General features: G+C 48.0%; 1 protein-coding gene across 2 annotated transcripts in view; it reads right to left on the bottom strand.

The window, feature by feature from the left end:
• Nucleotides 1-20,634, bottom strand: part of TRNAU1AP (tRNA selenocysteine 1 associated protein 1) — a 203,773-nt gene that overhangs the window by 146,076 nt on the left and 37,063 nt on the right. The window contains exon 5 of one of the 2 annotated variants that reach the window (XM_085647623.1): nucleotides 12,381-12,512. The exons of the other annotated variant lie outside the window; for it this stretch is intronic. Within the exon in view, the coding sequence (XP_085503749.1) occupies nucleotides 12,381-12,512 (132 nt within the window). The remainder of the gene's footprint in view (nucleotides 1-12,380; nucleotides 12,513-20,634) is intronic. 2 annotated transcript variants of the gene reach the window in all.

Here is a 20,634-nt window from a genome sequence, read left to right as displayed (position 1 = left end):
TAACATCCTAAAATTGCTAAAGCATTTGCAACCTTAATTGAACGTTGCCACTATCAAACTCATTCTGCAGCCAAAAATATCTATTCACCTGCTGTCTCTGTCTGCAGGAACGGACAATGTTATAATAGGGTCCTTAGATCCACATAGGGCTACTGGTGCAATCACAAGAGTCCAGCTTTGGGTGGACAGTACGGTAGGTTGGGCTGCATCTGGAGCCATATAACTCTTCTCCACTCGTTATTAATACTGGATATGTAGCTGGAGTCTTAATTAGTTTTATTCTTTCCCACTAGACAAAATCGAGTATGGGTTTTTGATCTTTCATGGCTGTTCTTTAAAAATCATAAAGGAAGCATTGTTATTCTACCAAAGTAATTGGTAAATTGAACTTTTTTAGTAGCTCTCTCCATCAGAGCATGAAAACAAGCTATATAATCTGGGGGTGGACTTGGCTGACTGGGCAGGTTAACATTCTCTTTGGGAATGATGTAGTCTTCTCATCCATCGTTACCTTAGATAGCTGCCAGAAAAGCTGTTTATTGATAGTGTTGCCGACAAAGACAAAGGTATCATTGTTGAGGATGTGTACATCGATGGCAGAAGGAGTGACATTCTTGGGATGTTTTCAATGGTGTCGTCTCCTACGCTGTTGGCAGTGCTGGTGTCATTGACGGGATAGATGTTGACAAGATCAAATCAAATCAAACACATTTTTTTAACGCATGGCTGCACTAGCTAGTGCGTCCCAGCGCTGCGACAAGGACAAGAACCCAGAAATAGACAGCGAGGAAAGAAAACAGCACAGGGATAGAGAGGTCAAACAGAGTAGTCAGATGGGAAGAGCCACGTTTTGAGCTTTTTCCGAAAAGCAAACTCCGACGATTCCAATTGGAGCTCTGTAGGAAGCATATTCCAGTGGGTGGCTGCTAGAAAGCGAAAAGAGCGTCCGCCCATCCTGGCTCTCCTAATTCTTGGGATGCTGACCAGACCCATCCCACTGGATCTTAGGTCCTGTGTGGGAGCATATGGAATAAGGAAGTCATGCAGATAGGAGGCTCCCTTCTTCTGTATAATACGATGGCTAATACACATGGCTTTAAACAAAACCCGCTCCCTCACCGGGAGCCAATGCAGGGAGGCCGGGGCCATGCTAGATGATGCTCTTCTTGGGAGCATTAGTACGAGGCGTGCAGCCGCATTCTGGATGTGCTGGAGTCTCTGAACACATTTCATATTAGCACCCAAGTACAGAACATTACTGTAATCAAGACGTAACGTCACAAGGGCGTGAACCATCGTTTTTCTGGCTGACACGGGAAGTATATCCAATGTCTTACGAAGGGTGCGCAGGACCCCAACACACATTCCTGTCACTCGCCTGGTGTGAGTCTCAAAGGACAATGTGGTATCCAACCACATCCCCAGGTTCTTTACCTGATTCTTGGGAGATGGAGTCGGGCCCAAGGTTTGGGGCCACCAGGCAGAGGACCAGATCGAGGGGGCCCTACCCACCACTTAAACCTCAGTTTTGTTGCCATTCAATTTAAGGCCATCCAGGACGCCAATTCCTGAAGACACATTGAGAAATTCAGTGCTGCCTCATCTGAATCTTGAGTAAGAGTCACCACAAGCTGAGTGTCGTCAGCATATGACACCATACTGACTCCAAACTTCCCCACAATCTCAGCCAAAGGGGCAATGTAGAGATTAAAGAGAGTTGGGCTCAGTATGGAGCCTTGAGGTACCCCTTGGTCCAACTTCACGCTTTTAGGTTTCAGTACCACCTGAAAGCTGCGATCACATAGAAAGGAACAGAACCACTCCAACGCCCTGCCCCCCACACAATTTTCTCTCAGACGTTGTAGTAGTGTGTGATGGGCAACAGTGTCGAAAGCGGCACTGAGACCTAAAAGGACTAGAGCAGCTGTCTGTCCTGCATCTACCTGCCTGCGGATCGCTTCAGTAGATAGAAGCAGAGCCGATTCGGTAGAATAAGTGGCACGGAAGCCAGATTGAGTAGGGTGGAGAAGGTCATGATAATTAATGTGCACAGTCAGTTGGATATTGACCACCTTCTCCGCCACTTTCGCAAAGTGGGGCAAAAGAGATGGGGCGGAGATTATCCAATTGACTAATGCAAACGTTAGGTTTCTTTTTTAGGGGAATAACAGTGGCCGTTTTCCAACTTTTAGGGACAACTCCTGATGAGAAAGAGCTCAAGAAGATGTCTAACGTAGGGCTCTATAACATCTAAACTCTCACAGAGAACCTTAGGGGAGGCTGGATCACTAGGTGAGGCGGACTTAATACCGTGGATTATTTTGTTAAGTATGTCCCTACTGGGGACTCCAAGGTCACAGAGGCAGTCCGCCTCAGGAACCCGGCAGACCTCCGTTACTGTTTATACCACCCTGTTGAGCAGAAACGTGGAAAGCAGCGTAAATCTTTCCCACCTTCTCCGCAAAAAAATCTGATATCCTATCACAGAAGTCAGCAGAACTGACATCAGGAGCAGTTACTTTTGCCAAAGATGTGATCTCTTTGAAAATAGTAGAGATCTCTTTTGAGGAGTTCTCGGCTGTCTCAATCCTCATACTATAATAGGTGGCCCGCGCTTTTTTAATCATGGCATGGTATTTTTGTAGGCTAAATTTATAATCAGTTTTAGCAGATCCATCATAGTTTCTCCTCCAGGCTCTCTCAAGGCGCTTACAAGCTGATTTAGCAGTTCTGAGTTCATTGCTAAACCAGGGAGTGGTTTTACGCTGCCTACCTGGTGCTTTCAGTGACCAAGGAGCCGTGCTATCCAGTGCCATCAGGATGCGTTTATCAAGTGCCTCACATGCAGATTCAACATCAGTACCCCAGGTGGCCCACCCCTTGATAGGGCCGTATTGAAGCCGGGTGTAGAGAATTTAGCCCAATTCCTCACCAGTTTGGGGGGACCCTTATTATTCAACACAACGGATTGTGGCAAAATGATCCTAAAAGGGACCAAAAGTGGTCAGACCATGTAACTGGGATCGGGTTTTGAATTTGCAAGGCATCCCAGTTGGCAAAGATCGGATCCAATAAGTGGCCAAGTTGGTGAGTGGGAAGATTGGATCCGAGTGTCAAATGGAGGTCAGCCAATGCCTGGCAGACCTCCTGTGCACCATTGTTCGATGGGTCATCAAAATGCAGATTCAAATCCCCCACCAGTAGCAACTTGGCATATCGTAGAGCAGGCTGCATTATTTGCTCCATCAGGCTGGGCGCAAAGCGTGTGTACAGCCCAGGAGGGCGATATATCAGGAACCCCTTAATACAACAATTTAAGGGTACAGTGATAGAAAAGTGCCCAGCTTCACACTCCTCAATCTCTGTGCGCTCCAGGGTGCATTGGATAGCTAGCCTATAAATAATAGCGATTCCTCCACCTCTATTGGACATGCGATCAATTCTAGTAATGCCATAATCCTGAGGGAGGGCTTCCAGAATACCAGGAGCTGAGTCCTCATTTAGCCAGGTTTCCGTAAGGAATAATACGTCTGGCTGGGCATCTCTCAAATAATCACAAATTTCATGTTTGTGTTTCCGTAGGGACCTACAATTGATCAAAGAGCAGTTAAGCGCTTGGTTGCTATTTCTGGTTCTGAGGCTAGTCGCAGACATAAAGGGGCGATAGCTGCACTTATGCCATTTGCTCCCAGCCGGGATGCTATGTTTACACTGCTCCAAGATTGGGAGGTGTAAAGGCCATAAGTTGCTCAGAGGTATACCTACAGGTGGCTCTCAAACGGGCAGGGGTTCTGGCCCCGGCTCCCTGCCGGGCGCAGACAGGCTTGCCTTTTGCGTGCCCGCTGCGCATCCACCCAGGAATGCGCAATATATATCTCTCTAGCCAAGCCCCCCCGGAAGCGGAAGTGCTGCTCAAGCCTAACCCGCCCTCCGCGCAACAGCACTAATTGCCGCGTCGGACCGGGGCGGGAAGGCAGAGACGACAGAGCAAGCACCCGCAGGTAAGAGCAGCAAAGAATGGTGACCCACAATGTTAAAAAGATCAAAGATTTAAAAGATTAAAAGCAGTAAAAATCAGAGGCAAATGAAAGAAGTACCGTGCTAGGAGTAAGGTACAAAACGAGAGTGACCGCCTCTCTCACAGGCCGTCCTTGTCGCAGAAGATTTTCTTTGTGGTATTCGTTGAAGATGGAGTTTCTGGGTAAGGTCTTTTCTTCTTCAATGATGGATGGTCCTCAAGAAGAAGGATATTTGTGTGCAGTTTCTTTACACAGAAAGGCATTCTTCTTTTCTGGAGTGTTTTTCTTAGAAAACACCAGGTTTTTGTCTGTGAGGAGGTGACCGCAGGTACTTGAAGAAATAAGCCAAATTCAGGAAACTCTATAGGTCTCTTTTTTGTAGTGCCTTCATGGAAGTACTTGGTGGGGCAATTTTCAATTAATCATACCCAGAAGAGGGGGCATCACAATTAGGAGGGTATTTCTTATTACTTTCTAGAAGATATAGTGCCAACCTCCTATCCCGGAGTTTCAGAAGGAAATGTCTTAGAAAACATGTGAAGTCTTATGAGTAGGGTAAAGGCAGTAAATACACTGGTTATGTGAATCATCAGTGTAATTTTTTTATGTTCACAGGCAGATCATGATTTGAATAAACATTCTTTTCTCTCTATCAGTCATGGTGACAGTTGGTGATAGAGAAGAACAATTGTTACTTACCTGTAAACAGGTGGTTCTCCAGTATTGGTGTCTTTCATAGATTCACATGCTTGAATATTCCCCGTCGTCGGAGTGGGAGTCCCACGGTAAATAAAATAGCAATATATATATAGCAAAATATATACATAAGTAATCACATAATTAGCGTTATATAGGTGTAAAAACACACATAGTGTACCTATAAGAGAAAACTCCATAGGAATACAATGGAGAGAGACAAAAGACTTTTGTAGTCTATCTCTGTCATTATGTAAGTCCGAACTCCAGCCAATCAGGCGTCAGCCCCTCTCTAGAACCTTCTCCTCAGAGCCTCTCACCTCAGATTTTCGTAGCACAAGAGTGACTGTAGAGTGTATGAGGAGAAGAGAGCCTCTGAAGGGAGGAGGGAGGGTCGCATGTGAATCTATGAAAGACACCAATACTGGAGAACCACCTGTTTACAGGTAAGTAACAATTGTTCTTCTCCAGTATTAGGGTGTCTTTCATAGATTCACATGCTTGAATATAGAATAGCTAGCAGTAACAATCACCATTGTTTCCATGCCAAAATAGATTCAAAATATAAAGATAATCAATCTTCTTATGCATAAAAACAGTATCGAACAACTGTAACATTGTAAATGCATAATGTAAATGGAAACAATATGGAGGTGGGAGGAAGAGGCTCACCTTACTTAAAAAGATTGCGCAGCACTGCCTGTCCCACTGCAGCATCCTCCTCGCTTAAAGTTGCCAAGCAGTAGTGCTTAGTAAACGTGTGTCTGGTCGACCACGTAGCTGCTCTGCAGATGTGTTGCAAAGATACTCCAGCAAATAAGGCAGTAGATGATGAGACTGCCCTAGTGGAGTGTGCCCTCACTGGAGACTGCAGAGGTTTATTTGCCCTTTGGTGGCAGAAGACAATAGCTGCCGAGATCCAGCGTGCAATCGTTGGTTTAGTAACCTGACGTCCTTTATGACAGCGTCCATATGCTATAAAAAGTTGATCGGATTTCCGGAACGAAGCTGTCTTACTGATGTAGAACTTTAGACACCGCTTCACGTCCAAAGAATGTAATCTTTGTTCTGCAGGTGTCTGAGGATTGGCAAAAAAGGTCTTTAATATTACTGGCTCATTAATATGAAAGAAAGTAGGCACCTTGGGTAGAAATGATGGATTGGTGCGTAACACTACAGCATCCGGTTTGAACTGCAGGAACGGAGGTTTGATGGTAAAAGCATGGATGTCACTGACACGACGTGAAGACGTTAGTGCCAGAAGTAGGGCTACTTTCCAAGTTAGATATTTTAGGTCGGCCTTGTGAATGGGCTCGAACGGAGGTCTCATCAATTGCGCTAACACAACGTTGAGTTGCCACAACGGAGGAGGACGCCGAACTGGCGGAAATTTTCGGAATAAGCCTTTAAAGAATTGGCGGATTATTCTTGAGGAACAAAGGGAACTTGATCCATCTTGCCGGAAACGGGAAATAGCTGCTAGAAAAACCCGTAGGGTTGCATGAGACAGTCCAGAACTGGCTAGGTGCAAGAAGAATGGTAGCAATTGCTCTGCCGTGGAATGTATCGGATGGACTCCGTTAGCAGCACACCAGTGGCAGAATCTTTTCCATTTGAACTTGTACGTCCTGACTGTAGAGGGTGCTCTTGCCTGGGCCAAAATATCCCTACAATCCTGCGGGATGTCTAGGTGGGCGAACTCATGGTGTTCAGGTTCCAGGCCGATAAGCTCAGTGAGGAGGGATTTGGATGACAAATTCTCCCTTCGTTCATTGTGAGCAGATCCGTCCAATGTTGCAGGAGGATTGGTTGGCATTGGGACAGCAGGAGCAGTTCTGAGAACCACGCTTGCCGTGGCCAGCGCGGGGCTATTAGGATCAGGTGGCAAGGTTGTCTCCTCATCTTCCAAAGAACCCGAGGTATGAGGGGTATTGGAGGAAAGGCGTACGCAAATAGATTGCACCAGTTTATCAAAAGGGCATTCCCTTGTGATTCCTTGTGGGGATGCCAGCTTGCGTAATTTCGGCATTTCCGGTTCTCCGGCGTAGCAAAGAGATCCAGTTGCGGACGACCCCATAGTTGGAATATCCTCTCTAGAGTGGGTTGGTGTAACTCCCACTCGTGGGTCGACGAGGAGGACCTGCTCAGGGAATCCGCTAGGACATTGGATACTCCTGGCAGGTGTACTGCCGTAATCATGATCTGATGACTGAGAGACCAGTCCCAAATTCTTTGAGCTAACCTGGAGAGATTTGGGGATTTTGTTCCGCCCTGTTTGTTCACATAGTGCATACAGGTTGTGTTGTCTGTCTGTATTAGCACTGACTCTCCTTGGAGCAAAGGCAGAAATGATTTTAGAGCCAGAAAAATCGCCATCAGCTCCAACTTGTTGATGTGCCAAGATCTTTGATGTGTTGACCATCTTCCCTTCACAGAGAGATCCTCCAAATGTGCGCCCCATCCCTCCAATGAGGCGTCTGTCGTGAGTGTCCTGTCCGGTGGCAGCGACAGAAATGACATGCCTTCCGTCAAGTTGGCTGGAATTGTCCACCATGCGAGTGCTGACTTCATTTGATCTGTGACACATATCATGTTGTGGAAAGGTCCCGTTACCTGACGCCACTGAGCATCCAGAGCTTCCTGGATAGGACGTGTCCTCAGCCGGCAATGAGGGATCAAGGCAATGGATGATGACGCCATTCCCAGAAACGATTTTAACAGTCTCACAGAAACTGACTCTTTTGATCTGATCAGAGACACCAGTCGCAGCATCTTTTGTAGACGCTCCTGGGAGAGAAACGCCTTTGCTGACACAGTTTCCAGAGTTGCTCCCAGAAAATCTCTTTGTTGGTACGGATGAAGTTGGGATTTTTCTGTATTTACGGACAGGCCTAAAGAGCGAAACACGTCCTGGCACAGAAGAGTGTGTTGTCGCAGGTGAGTGCTTGACTGAGATTTCAGGAGAAAATCGTCCAGGTATGGAAATATTTGCACTCCCTGGAGTCGCAAAAACGCTATTACTGGAGCTAGTACCTTCGTGAACACTCGAGGGGCCGAGCGCAGGCCAAATGGTAACACTTTGAATTGGTAATCGTGTTGACCCACTCGAAAACGCAGGAACTTCCGATGCCGCTGTAATATAGGGATATGAAAATAGGCATCCTGGAGATCTATCGTTGCCAGAAAATCTTCCTGCAAGAGTAAGCGCAAGATGTCTACTAGCGTCATCATACGGAAGGATTGGCTCTTTATATATTTGTTTAGTGCCCTTAGATCGAGGATGGGCCTCCACTCTCCGTTTTTCTTTGTGATCAGAAAGAACCGGGAATAAAAACCTTTTCCCTTCTGAGACACTGGCACCAATTCTATAGCTTCTTTTTGCCTTAAAAGTCAAACTTGATGCAACAGTTCTTTCATGTGAGCTGGTGGCGGTCCGGAGGGTGGTGTGGGAGGAGGGAATTTGGTGAATTCTAAGGCGTGTCCCTTTTTTACAATGTCCAAAACCCAACGGTCCCTTGAGATGGAGGACCATTGGGAAAAGAACAGAGAGATTCGACCTCCAACCTTGTCCGTCTGGTAAGAGTCACTGTCTCTTTGACGCGGTTCCTCTGTATGAGGATTTTCCTCTATATGACTTGGAGGTTTGCTGTCGTGATGCTTGCTGTTGCTGGCCATAAGAGTAACGGTTGGATCCTTGATTGTAAGGTTTGTATTGTTTATTGTCCCTTCGAAAACTTGAGGAGGTGCCGCGTCCGCGTGCACCACGAAAATTACTCCTTTGAAATTGAAGGTTTCCTAACGACCTAGCTGTCTCAGTATCCTTCTTTATGGACTGTAGAGCTTCATCGACGTGGCTTCCAAATAACGCCTCGCCGTCATATGCCATGTTAAGGATCATGGACTGTACCTCCTGACGAAAGGATGTCGATCTTAACCATCCTTGCCTACGCAGAACAGCCGCTCCGGCAAGCTGACGGAATCCCATGCAGGCGATTTCTACTGCACAATCGATTATTTCCGCCGATGCCGCTTCTCCCTCTTGGAGCAACTTCATTGCCTCCACCTTAGATGGCTCTGGCAACTCCTGAACCACATCAGAAATATCAGCCCATACTTGTCTGTCATATCGTCCCAAGATGGCCAAGGCATTAGCTGCTCTAACCACAGTAGAGGCCATAGAAGAGAATTTACGCCCTATGGCATCCATCCGACGTCCGTCACGATCCGGAGGTGTGGTGATAGTAGATGCAGGATTTTTCGCCTTACGTTGCGCTGCCTGCGTAACGACTGACTCAGGTTTAGCCTGACCCGTGAGGCATGCTGGGGTTCCTATTGGTGCCTTATATTTCTTTTCTAATCGAGGCACCTGTGCTGGCAAGGTATTCGGTGTCTGCATTAATTTCTTGCCTTCTTCCCAAATAAACTCAACAATGGGAATAGCATGAGTCTGTTTGTAAGGTTGATTCTTGAAATCATAAAGGAAGCAATCTTCCTCCCTGCGCTCCGTTGTTAGTTTAAAACGGTGTGCTGCCCTTTCCATCAGTTGGTGAAAATTGGCTATGTCCACTGGAGGTGAATCCCCTGTTACTATCTGTGAGGGGGATGGTGTTTGTGCCTGGTAATTGTCCCACTCCGCCATATCATCGTCATTGTCATCCACATCCCCATTATCATCTGGGATTTCACCCTCTTCTGTGTCCTGAGGGCCTTCCTCTACAGGCTCATAGTGAGGCAACAACCTTTCCGGAACCTGTCTTGGAGGTGCAGGCGGCATCTGAGGAGCAGGATTTACAATAGGTACCGGTGGAATATTTGCCGGAATCACCGGGGCTGACGGAACCTCTGAACGTTGAGGGGATAGAGGGAACCGTTGGTTGTAGTCGTCCAACATGCGTTGGAGATTAGTTATGAGCGACAAAGGAAGAGTCGCCGTTTTATGCTTCGGAGGGGCCTGCTGTATGTAAACTGGATCTTCATCCTCACTGCTGACATCCTGGCATTTAATAACTAAGTCGGACGGACTTTGTGCTGTTCCAAAAGACTCCGGTAACCCCTCGGACTCCTGATCAGAATCCGTAGCGAATAATGGTGAGGGAGGCTGTGCATCTCCCACAGGAATATTGTCTTCCTGGCTATCCGGGCCCACAGTAGGAGGTAATGGTGTCCAAGAAACTCCAGTTAAAGATGAAACCGACGCTGCAGTTAGCTGAGGTAGTTGTTCCCTCTTTGTCTTCTGGGTAGACGAAACGCTGCTTACTCGTACCCTTACAAATGTCCCTGCCGTCGACTGCTGCATGGTATGTTCTGCAGACGCCTTTGGAGATGCCCTCGTCGACGGAGCCGTCGTCGACGGAATGATGGTCGACGGAATTATCGTCGACAGAGTCTGTGGCAACAAAATCGATGTTGACGGATCCGCCGTCGACGAAGCCGCCGTCGACGGGGCCACCGTCAACGGGGCCGCTGCCGACGGAGCCGTCGTCGAGGCTTTCGTCGACAAGGCTTTCGTCGACGGAACCACCGTCGACAGTGTCGTCGACGGGATCTTCTTTTTCTTCGTCGACGGAGTGGGCGTCGACGAGGTCGACGACGTCTTCGTCGACGACACAATCTTCGTCGACGGAACCTTTACCTTTTTCGTCGACGTTGAAGTAATGGGCAAAATAGAAGTCACCGCCCTCGAGGAACTGATGGTAATCGTCGACGAGGATAACGTCGACAGAACGCTCGTCGACGACGAAGCAGCTGACGTCGTCGTCAGAGTCACCGTCGACGAGTTAGAAACAGCAGATCTCGTCGTCGGGAGTATCGTCGACGAGGCGGACAATCTATTCCCTGAGGAATGGGAAGTAGACGCCTCAGCAGCCTGAGAACAGTGTCCCTTAGGCGACAAAGCAGTAGGTGAGACAGCAGAAGTGGCAGCTGTCAGAGTCAAAGATAGTTTCTTTTTCTTCAGGAAAGGAGATGGTAACTCCTGCACACTACTGCGCTTAGAGGCTGGTTGAGAACGACCAGAAAAGAGACTTTCAACATCAGAGAGTGGGTTATCCTTATCCTTCAGTCTCTGTAGCCATAATAACAGGCGGCCTTCTCTGTCCTTTAGAGTTTTTGTAGAAAAGGTTCTACAAAATTTACATTTTGCCACTTCATGGTCTGGGTATAAACAGTAAATACACTTACTGTGTGGGTCCTCAGAAAATAAACGCAGCTTTCCACACGAAGAACATGGTCTAAACAAAGATTTCTTACTAGAAGACATCCTGACTGACAAAAACTGAGCAGAGCTCAGGGAGACTCCCTGTCACACGACGTGCGGTAGAAAATCTGAGGTGAGAGGCTCTGAGGAGAAGGTTCTAGAGAGGGGCTGACGCCTGATTGGCTGGAGTTCGGACTTACATAATGACAGAGATAGACTACAAAAGTCTTTTGTCTCTCTCCATTGTATTCCTATGGAGTTTTCTCTTATAGGTACACTATGTGTGTTTTTACACCTATATAACGCTAATTATGTGATTACTTATGTATATATTTTGCTATATATATTGCTATTTTATTTACCGTGGGACTCCCACTCCGACGACGGGGAATATTCAAGCATGTGAATCTATGAAAGACACCCTAATACTGGAGAAGTATAGGGTCTCACTTTTTGAGAGTAAAATAATTTACCCTAAAAACAGCTCACATTACTCGGGGTGCTGTAGGTGGGACTAGTTCAGTTCCAGGGTACACCAGAAAAGGTAACTGGATAAAGTCAGTGAGAGGTTACAACAGAGCTCTACTTGGGGACTTCCTTATAAACGACATCTAGTAGAAATCTGAGCTATGTTGGCATGGGGAGGGAGAGAGAAGAGCTGGCACTTCCACACCCTTGGCAGAAGTTTGAGATGCTTTAAATGAGGTGGATGTACTACTAAACAAACACTGTTGCTGTTGAGTCTGCTAGATATTTTAACTCCGTTTAGTGCTATTTAAGAGTGCTGATAATTCCCAGTTTGACAACAGGGAATGATTCAAGCTTGTGAACAAGTGAAAGATCCAATACTGGAGAAGGGTTGATTATAATGGTCAAACATCTGCTTCATGTTACCAGGGTGGATTGTCTGTTCCCACAATGGCTATAGAATTAAGGGCTACAGGGAAGGGTGGAGTGTTTCTGTATTGTGCTGGAAAAGGGTTGGGGAAGGATTAAGTGCTTTTACCACATCTTTGCTGTAGAACAGAAGTAGCCTTGAGGAAAGTATACATGCTCTAATTACAGATTTCACATTGATGGGGAGGGAAGAGAGGTGTTATGAAGTAATATTTCTGCGAGAGATAGAACTATTTAGAAAACATGGGGCTTTGGCGAAAGGTAGGATTTTTAGTCGTCTATTATTGGAACAGAAGAGTCGGTGGAAAGGGTTTCTGGGCTTAGTTAGGTATCTGCCAAGGATCAGAGATTTGAGTTCAACCAAGAGACCTATTTTCTGATGCGTTGGAAGAATCATAGGACAAACCACAAAGAAGTTATCAAAGAGTTGGAGCAGGCAAAAGGCAAGGATGGTTAGATGCTATCAGAGGAAAACACAGACGCAAGAGAAGCCAGAGAGGATCACAAACATTAATAAGAAAAAAGACTGGGAGCAGAGCGTCAGGTTGTGAAAGTTGGGAATAGAAGCTTACCTGGAGACTCCAGATTGGTCCACAACAACTTTGCCTCCTCTACATGATGGGTAAACTTTAACAAAGAAATTGAAGAGCATCTCATTGTCCACATCAGATGTCAGGTCTCCAACAAACAGGGAGTATTCTTGGCTGAAAGCAGTAGGAAGTTGTCTGATTAGAAGTGTTTATAGAATTAGCTTAGACACAACACCAGACTAATTCAGACATTTCCTAGGCTGCTCTGTTAATTTTGCCTCCATATTTCACATGGTCCTATTTGTATGACACAATAGAAATAAGCATTGGCATAGCCAATAGGTCTCGCTTTTGGAACCTTCTAAGTATTTAGTTATGCAGCACAATATCCTTGGTGCAACAACATCAACTGTTGCATGGCTAACCCCTTATAAGGTCCCAAAGGCGAGAACTATTGGCTATGCCAATGCTTGTTTAACCTAACGCTGTCACCTTTTATTTTTTACAGTGTATATATGCAACTTGTTAACGTTGCAACTGTATATACATATAACTTGTTAGCGTATTTAGTCTATCTTGTGTACCTTTTGCAAGTTACCTAGTTCTTTAGTGAAGCACTCTGACACCTTTGGGTAAAGTTCGTGCTATATAAAACTGCATTAAATAAATAAAAAATAAATAGAAATTGTGGCGGGGGAATCCTAGAGCTGCAAGTATGAGTGTTATCAGAGATGCTTCAGAAGCCCACACCACTTGACAACATTTTTTAGCACTTTTGTAGCAGAAAGAGGGAACTTCGTATTTACCTGCTAACTTACATTAGAAATAGTAAGGTTTAGCAAGGTAACGAGGCACATCTGATAAATAGCTTATTTGACAATTAAACGTGCTAGAAGGATACAGAGTATGCCGGAGGGGCGTGGGGTGGACTCGTACATGCAATGTTCTAGAGGGAGGGACGTGGATGAAAGGTTCACTTCCTTCACTGCTTCGAAGCCACGGTTATGAAGAGGCAAAGCTTAGTTCAATCCTTCGCCACCACTCTTACCCCTGTTGCTCTGACGCTGATGGGCTCCGCAAGGCATGCATGTCAGGCTATTGATGTGGAAGAAATGCTGTGGTCCGCAGTTCTCGGTCAGTAGCAGCGGGAAAGAGAGACTCTGACCGGCACATGAGACTGCCCGCAGCAGCAGCACCAAAAAGAATACGTGGGGCGCTATATCCAAGCTGCACGTCGCCAAGGCACTGCCACCGCCACCCTAACAATGCACCGGGTGCGCCGGATGTCTCTACTGTATGTAGCTGCAAGAAGCAGTCTTTCTTCTATTTCTAAAGCAAGAGGCTCTCAAGCTTGGCACAGGCTGCGGCTTAAAGATTGGCGCAGCCTACGCTAGGTACGCAGTGGTGGAGACAAGAGAAAAGTATTCACATTCTCTGAGATTTCTCGGCGTACGGAGAGATATTCTAGTGAAATGATAGAGCGGCGAGCTGGACATTAATAGAAGGGATGAGTATTTCAAGATGCCCCCAAATGTGGTAATACTGTAAAAGGAGGCACCGGGAAATGAGGTAATTGCGCAGGATCACCTAATTTTGTCAAGCTGGGAATTGAAATTTAACCCTGGTTTTGTGATTGCGTGATTCAGCCACTGAATGGGTTACCCTCCCGTTTTTTATCAAATGTTAAAATCTACGATTCTTTGAGGAGTTAAATCAGTACACCTAAAACAAATGCAATAGGTAGGGAAGAAAATGAAAGTGAGCGGCCGCGAAAGTGATCGCGCGCTGTGAGTGGGCTTTAAAAAGCCCGACCACAGCTTTTTGGGTGCCGCGAGCTATGCGATGTGCACGCACCATGATGAGAGAGGAAAGCCAGATGGCGCCTCTGCTCGTGATAGTGCGCGTAACCGCACGCTCCATGCCACCCAAAAAGCTGTGGTCGGGCTTTTTAAAGCCCACTCACTAAATGTCTTGCCAGAGCAGCGCATGTGCTGGCTCAGGCAAGACCTAAAAAGGAAAAAGAATTGCAATTGGATAAGCAAGCATCCTGTGTTTGTGAATTTCTGTTGCTAGATGGTCAAAAAGCACCCTGTCCAAGAGCTGATGGATGACTGCCCCTAGAGATGAAAGAACAGAGGAACTTGCTTTGTCTCTTATATTGCCACACCTTAAGATTGTTAACTAACTTGTCACCACAGATTACCATGTACAATTAAACAATGGAGCTAAAAATAGCAAAGGATTGTTACCAGGTTTTAAGCAGTCGGGTTTACATCTTTTGTATCTGTTTTCCAGATGAAAGCATTTACACAAAGTGCAATACGCAAGGAGCAGTGAAAGTTGATACTCTGGAGATTTTCTGATTGACTTTTGCTTTTGTAATGTTCTAAAACCATCTAACCTTAAATGGATTATGGCTGTAACTCATTTTGGGGTGTATGCAATGTGACTAGTGTGTTTGCCAAAAGAAGACCTCAATTCATAAAGAGACTACACGTGTCTTATACACTAATTAAAAAAATATAAAATTTACATTATGGAGACACTCCAGAAAGAATAAAGACACATTCAAAGGACAGATGGAAAGAACAGTCAATTTGGAACTACAAAAATAAGATCTCCATTTCACCAGATCCTTCTGGTTATTTGTGTAAGGTTCTTGGGCTCATATACCCACATTTGATCATGCCTGAATTCCACCAACAGTCATTTAAGTAATGGACACATGGAAAAAAGGAAAAGTCATGAATGCAAAAAAAAACAATGGCACAGCAAATGAAACCATAAGATCAAATGGAGGCATTGCCAAGCTCAAACTTGCTAAGATCCAATGGAGCAACAGAGTCATTTATAATAATAAGTGAGAGTCAATGAGCTGCCTAACTAGGTAGTTTGGTAAGGAAAAAAACCCTCAAGTATTTATGTAAATTGCAACAGATGGGGGTGTGGCCTGGGATCATGGCCACCAGGAGGTAGCTTTTCGAGCTCAGTTCTAGCCCCTAGCACTCCTCCTTCTGTGGGATCACCTGATGACTGTATATAGAGTGTCGGAGAGGGGCTGGCTGGTGGAGACCTGCTGTTTTTTAGATGGCTTGGTGGTTTCTGACTTACGGTGGAACAGATAAGTGGGACTGGAGTGGGAGCTCCAGGTGGAGGAGCTGCAGGAGGCAGTACGGCAGATGGCTCGCTGCAAAGCACCAGGCCCAGATGTGCTCCCAGCTGAATATTATCAAGTGTTTTCTGGGCTACTAGTCCCCTGCTTGTTGGAGGCTCTCTAGAAGGAAAGAAACAACAGGATGCTGCCGTAATCTGTGTGAGATGCCCAGATCATTATGCTCCCCAAGCTGAGTAGGGACCCTGCAGACTCTAGCGCCGATTAGCCCTTGTCTATGTTTGGGGTTGACACTAAAGTCCTTGTGAAAGCTCTTGCAACCACGCTGCGAAGAGTGGTGAACCACCTAGTGCATGGTGATCAGTGCGATTTCATGCTGGCCTGAGGCACCCAAATGAACCTGCAGCGATTGTCCCAAGTGTTGCACTCTGTGGCTTATGGAGACCTGGAGATAGATACTGAGAAAGCGTTTGATATGCTTAATTGGGAGTACCTCTGGGAAATTCTGCAGAGACTTTTCCATCATGGGTGTGATTGCTCTATGCTGGACCAATTGTGCAGGTTCGCACCAGAATTGTGGTGTCAGAGTACAGGCATACTGAGAGCGGTACAATACAGGGTTGCCCCCTCTACCCGCTCCTGTTCACTTTGGCTATGGAGCCGTTGGTGACTTAGCTCCACCGCAATATGTGGGGTATTGAGGTTGTGAGCAATACCCATGTTATCTCGCTCTATGAAAACAACGCACTCGTCTATGTCACCCACCCAAAGCAGTCGGCTGGAGTACTTTTTTTTTTTTTTTAACTTTTCTTTATTGAGTTTAATAACATAGTATGGTTAAGTAAAGCCTCATCAGGCAATACAGTACATTTAGGCATTCAAAGTGGCTCCGCACGTAGCAAAAGTATATCATGGCTTATAAAGAGACACAGAGTAAAAACAAATTAGCAGAGAAAGACATGGTTTGCATCCATTATCCCCCCCAAAAACCCCACACATCATAAGATTTTTTAAAAAACAATCATGGAGGAGGAGCCTAGCGCGCAACCAAGATGGCCGCGTAGGTGCGAGGCTCCCGAGGACCTCCGCGACCTCCTACGTTTATCCTGTCTTCATCCTGATTCGGTTGAGGGGACTGTGTTGGTGAACCTGAGCCGCGGTGGTACCCGTTTTCCGTATTTCAATCGGACCCCGTGTGCCGTTCTGGGCATCGATTGAAGTTTGCGGCCTGCTCCTCTCCTGACCCCGGACTTGAGTTGGGGGGTGATCCAGTGGAGAAGTGAATAACAACGGCGGGACGAGCCTGGCGCGATGCGTACCCCACACTTTCACTTTCGAGCCCTCTTGCCATTGTCGCGAGTGGGATCACGGCTCTTCTGTGTGTGGTGGTTGCCTCGCTGGGGGACCCTGCCTGCCCTGCGGGGACCTGCTCCGCCTTTCTGAGGCGACCTCTGGGGTCCTTGGCCTCGACTGTTCGCTCTCCGCGGTAGGACTCGTGGGTGTACGGGATACAGGACAATGGCGACGAAGCAGGATGGCGAGAGGCCAAGGGCCAAATCGACCCGGCGTGGCGCTGCAACTCAAGCCAACATTATGGATCGCTACACCCTACCGAAGGGTTCTCCAGGCGGGTCGCATAAGTCTCCTGAGTGCCCCGCAGATGCCCCGGATTTGCCGACAGATCTGACTTTGCAGGACATCATGGGCGCCATCGCGGAGATGAAGACCTCGGTGGGTCAACAATTTGATACCCTGGCGCACAAACTCGACGCGGTTCTCATCGATGTTAACCTTGTCAGGGCAGATCTTTCCAAGACAAATGACAGGGTGGATTCTTTGGCTCACACCGCGTCGGGCCTCACGACTGAGGTGGCGGCCCTTCAGACAGAGGTACGTCGGCTCCGGCAGGCCAGTGCGCTCACGGATCGTCGACTGGAGGATTCCGAGAGTCGGGCCCGGAGGAACAACGTTCGCATTATCGGGGTGCCAGAGGGACTGGAGGATTCGGCGGGGGATCTCTTTGTGGAGGACCTGATTTCTAATCGTCTGCAGCCTCGAGGTTTGAGTAAATTCTTTGCGGTGGAGAGGGCCCATAGAGTTCCTGGTGGCAAGCCGAAGGTCGGAGCTCCCCCGCGGCCTCTTATTGCCCGTATCTTCAACTTTCGGGACAGGGATGCGATTTTACAAGCTTCTAGAGTGCAGGGGCCGCTTAAGCTGGAGAACGTGGAGGTCAACTTCTATCCTGACTTTACTCAAGCGGTCCAGAAGCAGAGGCTGGGTTTCATGGGCGTTAAGCGGCGGCTCCGAGATATGAACTTGAAATACGCCATGCTTTTCCCGGCCAGACTGCGTGTGGAGTCCGAGGGTCGCTCTCATTTCTTTGACCGTCCGGAGACGGCCGGGGACTGGTTGGACACTTTGCCTGGGGGACATGATCGAGAGGGTGTGGGGGCCGCGGGAGGAGAGTGCCCACTGGACCGGACCAGCGGTATTGATACTGGGGCTAATTCCTGATTATGCCACTTTTCGGCTGTGCTCAGGGTCTCTTGACTGTCGTGCTTTGCTCCCCCTCCCGTGGAGGTTGTGGTGTGTCTCGAGGGGGTTCTCTTTCCTCCTCTAGGGGGTCTTTGCAGTTTAGTTCATGCAGGGGCGACAGGCACACTGCAAGTTGGGGGGGCTGTTTGGGCTCATGCAGGGGTGCAGGGAGGGGGGAGTTTTGTTTGGAATGTTGGGTTGGGGTTGGGTATTGTTTGTTTGTACCACAAGGCAGACATATTGTTGTGTTCTATTCAAGGTGCTCTCTGGGAGGGGACAGATTGGTTTTGGCTGTGATGGGGGGTAGGGGACTGAGACTTCTTTCCTGGAATGTTAACGGACTGGGGGACAGGATAAAACGGGGGGTGGTCCTGCAGTTCTTAAAACGGATTTCACCTGATATTGTGTTCTTGCAAGAAACACACCTTATTGGTAATTCCTTCTGTGCTATGAATAGGCGGGGCTATCGCCTTGTGGCCCATTCGGGCTTCACCTCTGGTTCGAGGGGTGTGGGCATTATGGTTAAAACCTCGCTCCCGTTGGAGGTTGACGAGGTGCTCCATGATGACAGGGGGCGATATACGGCTCTGGTGGGTAGATGGGAGGGTAAAGTAGTTGTTTTGGTTTCTGTTTATGTCCCACCGGGGTTGCAGACGACTACTTTTGCTGATTTGGGGCGCCTTCTTCTTGGGCTGCCGGTGGGTATCTTAGTGGTTTGTGGGGATTTTAATGCTGTGGTCTACGGAACTGAGGATCGCCACCCACCCAGGGATCTCCCCCGGGCCCAAGCTTGGTTGTCTGGCCTCTTAGATACCCTGGGTCTAGTGGATTGTTGGCGGCTAAAACATCCTGCGCAGGTACAATACACCTTTCATTCCGGGGCTCATGGTAGTCTTTCGAGACTTGATTATGTTCTGATGCCAGCGGCACAGGCGGGGAGGGTCGGGGAGGTGCGGCATCTTGCTCGGGGTATTTCAGACCACTCCCCTCTCTTGTTGCACTTTGATATTGTCCCGGGGATGGAGGGGAGGGTGGTCCCGATCAACCCCTGGTACCTGCGTAATCCCGCAATTCGCGCAGATTTGATTAAATCCCTTGAGCAATATTTTGGAGATAATGTGGGATCAGTGTCGTCTGCTGTTTCTCTGTGGGAGGCGTTCAAAACGGTACTCCGGGGGGAGGCCCTGTCCCTCATTTCCCATTCCAAGAGGTGTGAGCGGGAGGAGGTGACCCGTATCGAGTCTGAGATAACTGAGTTGGAGGGTGACCTGGATTGTGGTGTCACGGACGACAAACTGCATGCTCTCAGGATCAAACAAGCGGACTACAAAGCCCTAGTCACCGAGGCGGCCAGGGGCCTGAGTAGGGAGCAGCAGGGGCGACTGTATGATATGGGTGATAAAGCTGGAAAACTGATCGCGTGGCTGGATAAAAAGGAGAGAGCGAGTCGAGTTGTTCTACTGGTTGAGAGAGTGGAGGGTGTGTATGTTACTGATCCGGGTGAAATTGTTGATTGCTTCGCAGAGTATTTTCGCGGGGTGTATTCCCCGGTATCTTCTCGCTCAGAAGAGGATTCCCGCGACCTGCTTAAAGATATTGCGTTGCCTTCCCTTTCGGAGGAGGATAAATCGTTGATGGACGCGACTCCGACGTCTGAGGAGATCGCTCTGGCCATACGTTCAGTCGCCTCTGGCAAGGCCATGGGTCCGAATGGCCTTCCCATTGAATTGTACAAATTGCGGCCGGATACATTGGCGCCGCATCTTCGTGATATGTTCCTTGCGGCCCGGGCGGCGGGTTCCCTCCCGCTGGACCAGCGTCTAGCCACTATTGTGGTTATTCACAAGGAGGGGAGGCCACGTGATCGGGTCACTTCTTACAGGCCCATTTCGCTTTTGAATGCGGAACCGAAAATTCTGGCCGAGGTGCTGGCTAATCGGCTGGTCAGCGTGGTGTGCGACCTGATCCATCAGGACCAGTCCGGTTTTATCCCTCATCGCAACACCGCGCTTAACCTGCGGCGTCTGCATGGGGTGCTCTCGAGGGTTCCGTTCATACGTGAGCCAGCCATTTTGGCGTCCCTGGACGCCACTATGGCATTCGACACGCTTGAGTGGCCATATATCTGGGCGACGCTGGAGAAGTTTGGGTTTGGCCCGGGATTCATTGGCTGGGTGAAATTGTTGTATTCCGGACCGCTAGCCCAGGTGGTGGTGAATGGTAGAGTGTCGGCTCCTTTTGAATTGGGTAGGGGCACGCGACAGGGTTGCCCGCTGTCGCCTCTCCTCTTTGCGCTCGCCTTGGAGCCCCTGGCGGAGTGGCTGCGGTGGCACCCTTCGATTCGTGGTCTCCGATGGACTCCTGAGTATGAGGATCGAGTCTCTCTCTACGCGGACGATATTCTTTTGTATCTTGCTTCCCGGCGTGAATCGTTGATTGTGTTAGTGGATGTGCTGAATTCCTTTGGCCGTAACTCAGGCCTAGTCATCAACTGGGCTAAATCCTGTGTATATGTCCTCTCAGGGGAGGCCCCTATCCTCCCGCGGGGTTGTCCTATCCAGGTTGCTCAACAGGGATTTAAGTATCTGGGTATTTTTATTACCCTGGACTCGGCGGCCCGATACACACAGAACCTACTCCCCCCCCCTC

Source organism: Triturus cristatus, chromosome 3_2, assembly GCF_964204655.1.
Source record: "Triturus cristatus chromosome 3_2, aTriCri1.1, whole genome shotgun sequence".
NCBI classification, from domain to species: Eukaryota; Metazoa; Chordata; class Amphibia; order Caudata; family Salamandridae; genus Triturus; species Triturus cristatus.
The sequence above is the reverse complement of the archived record's forward strand: the minus strand, read 5'-3'. Positions and strand labels throughout refer to the sequence as shown.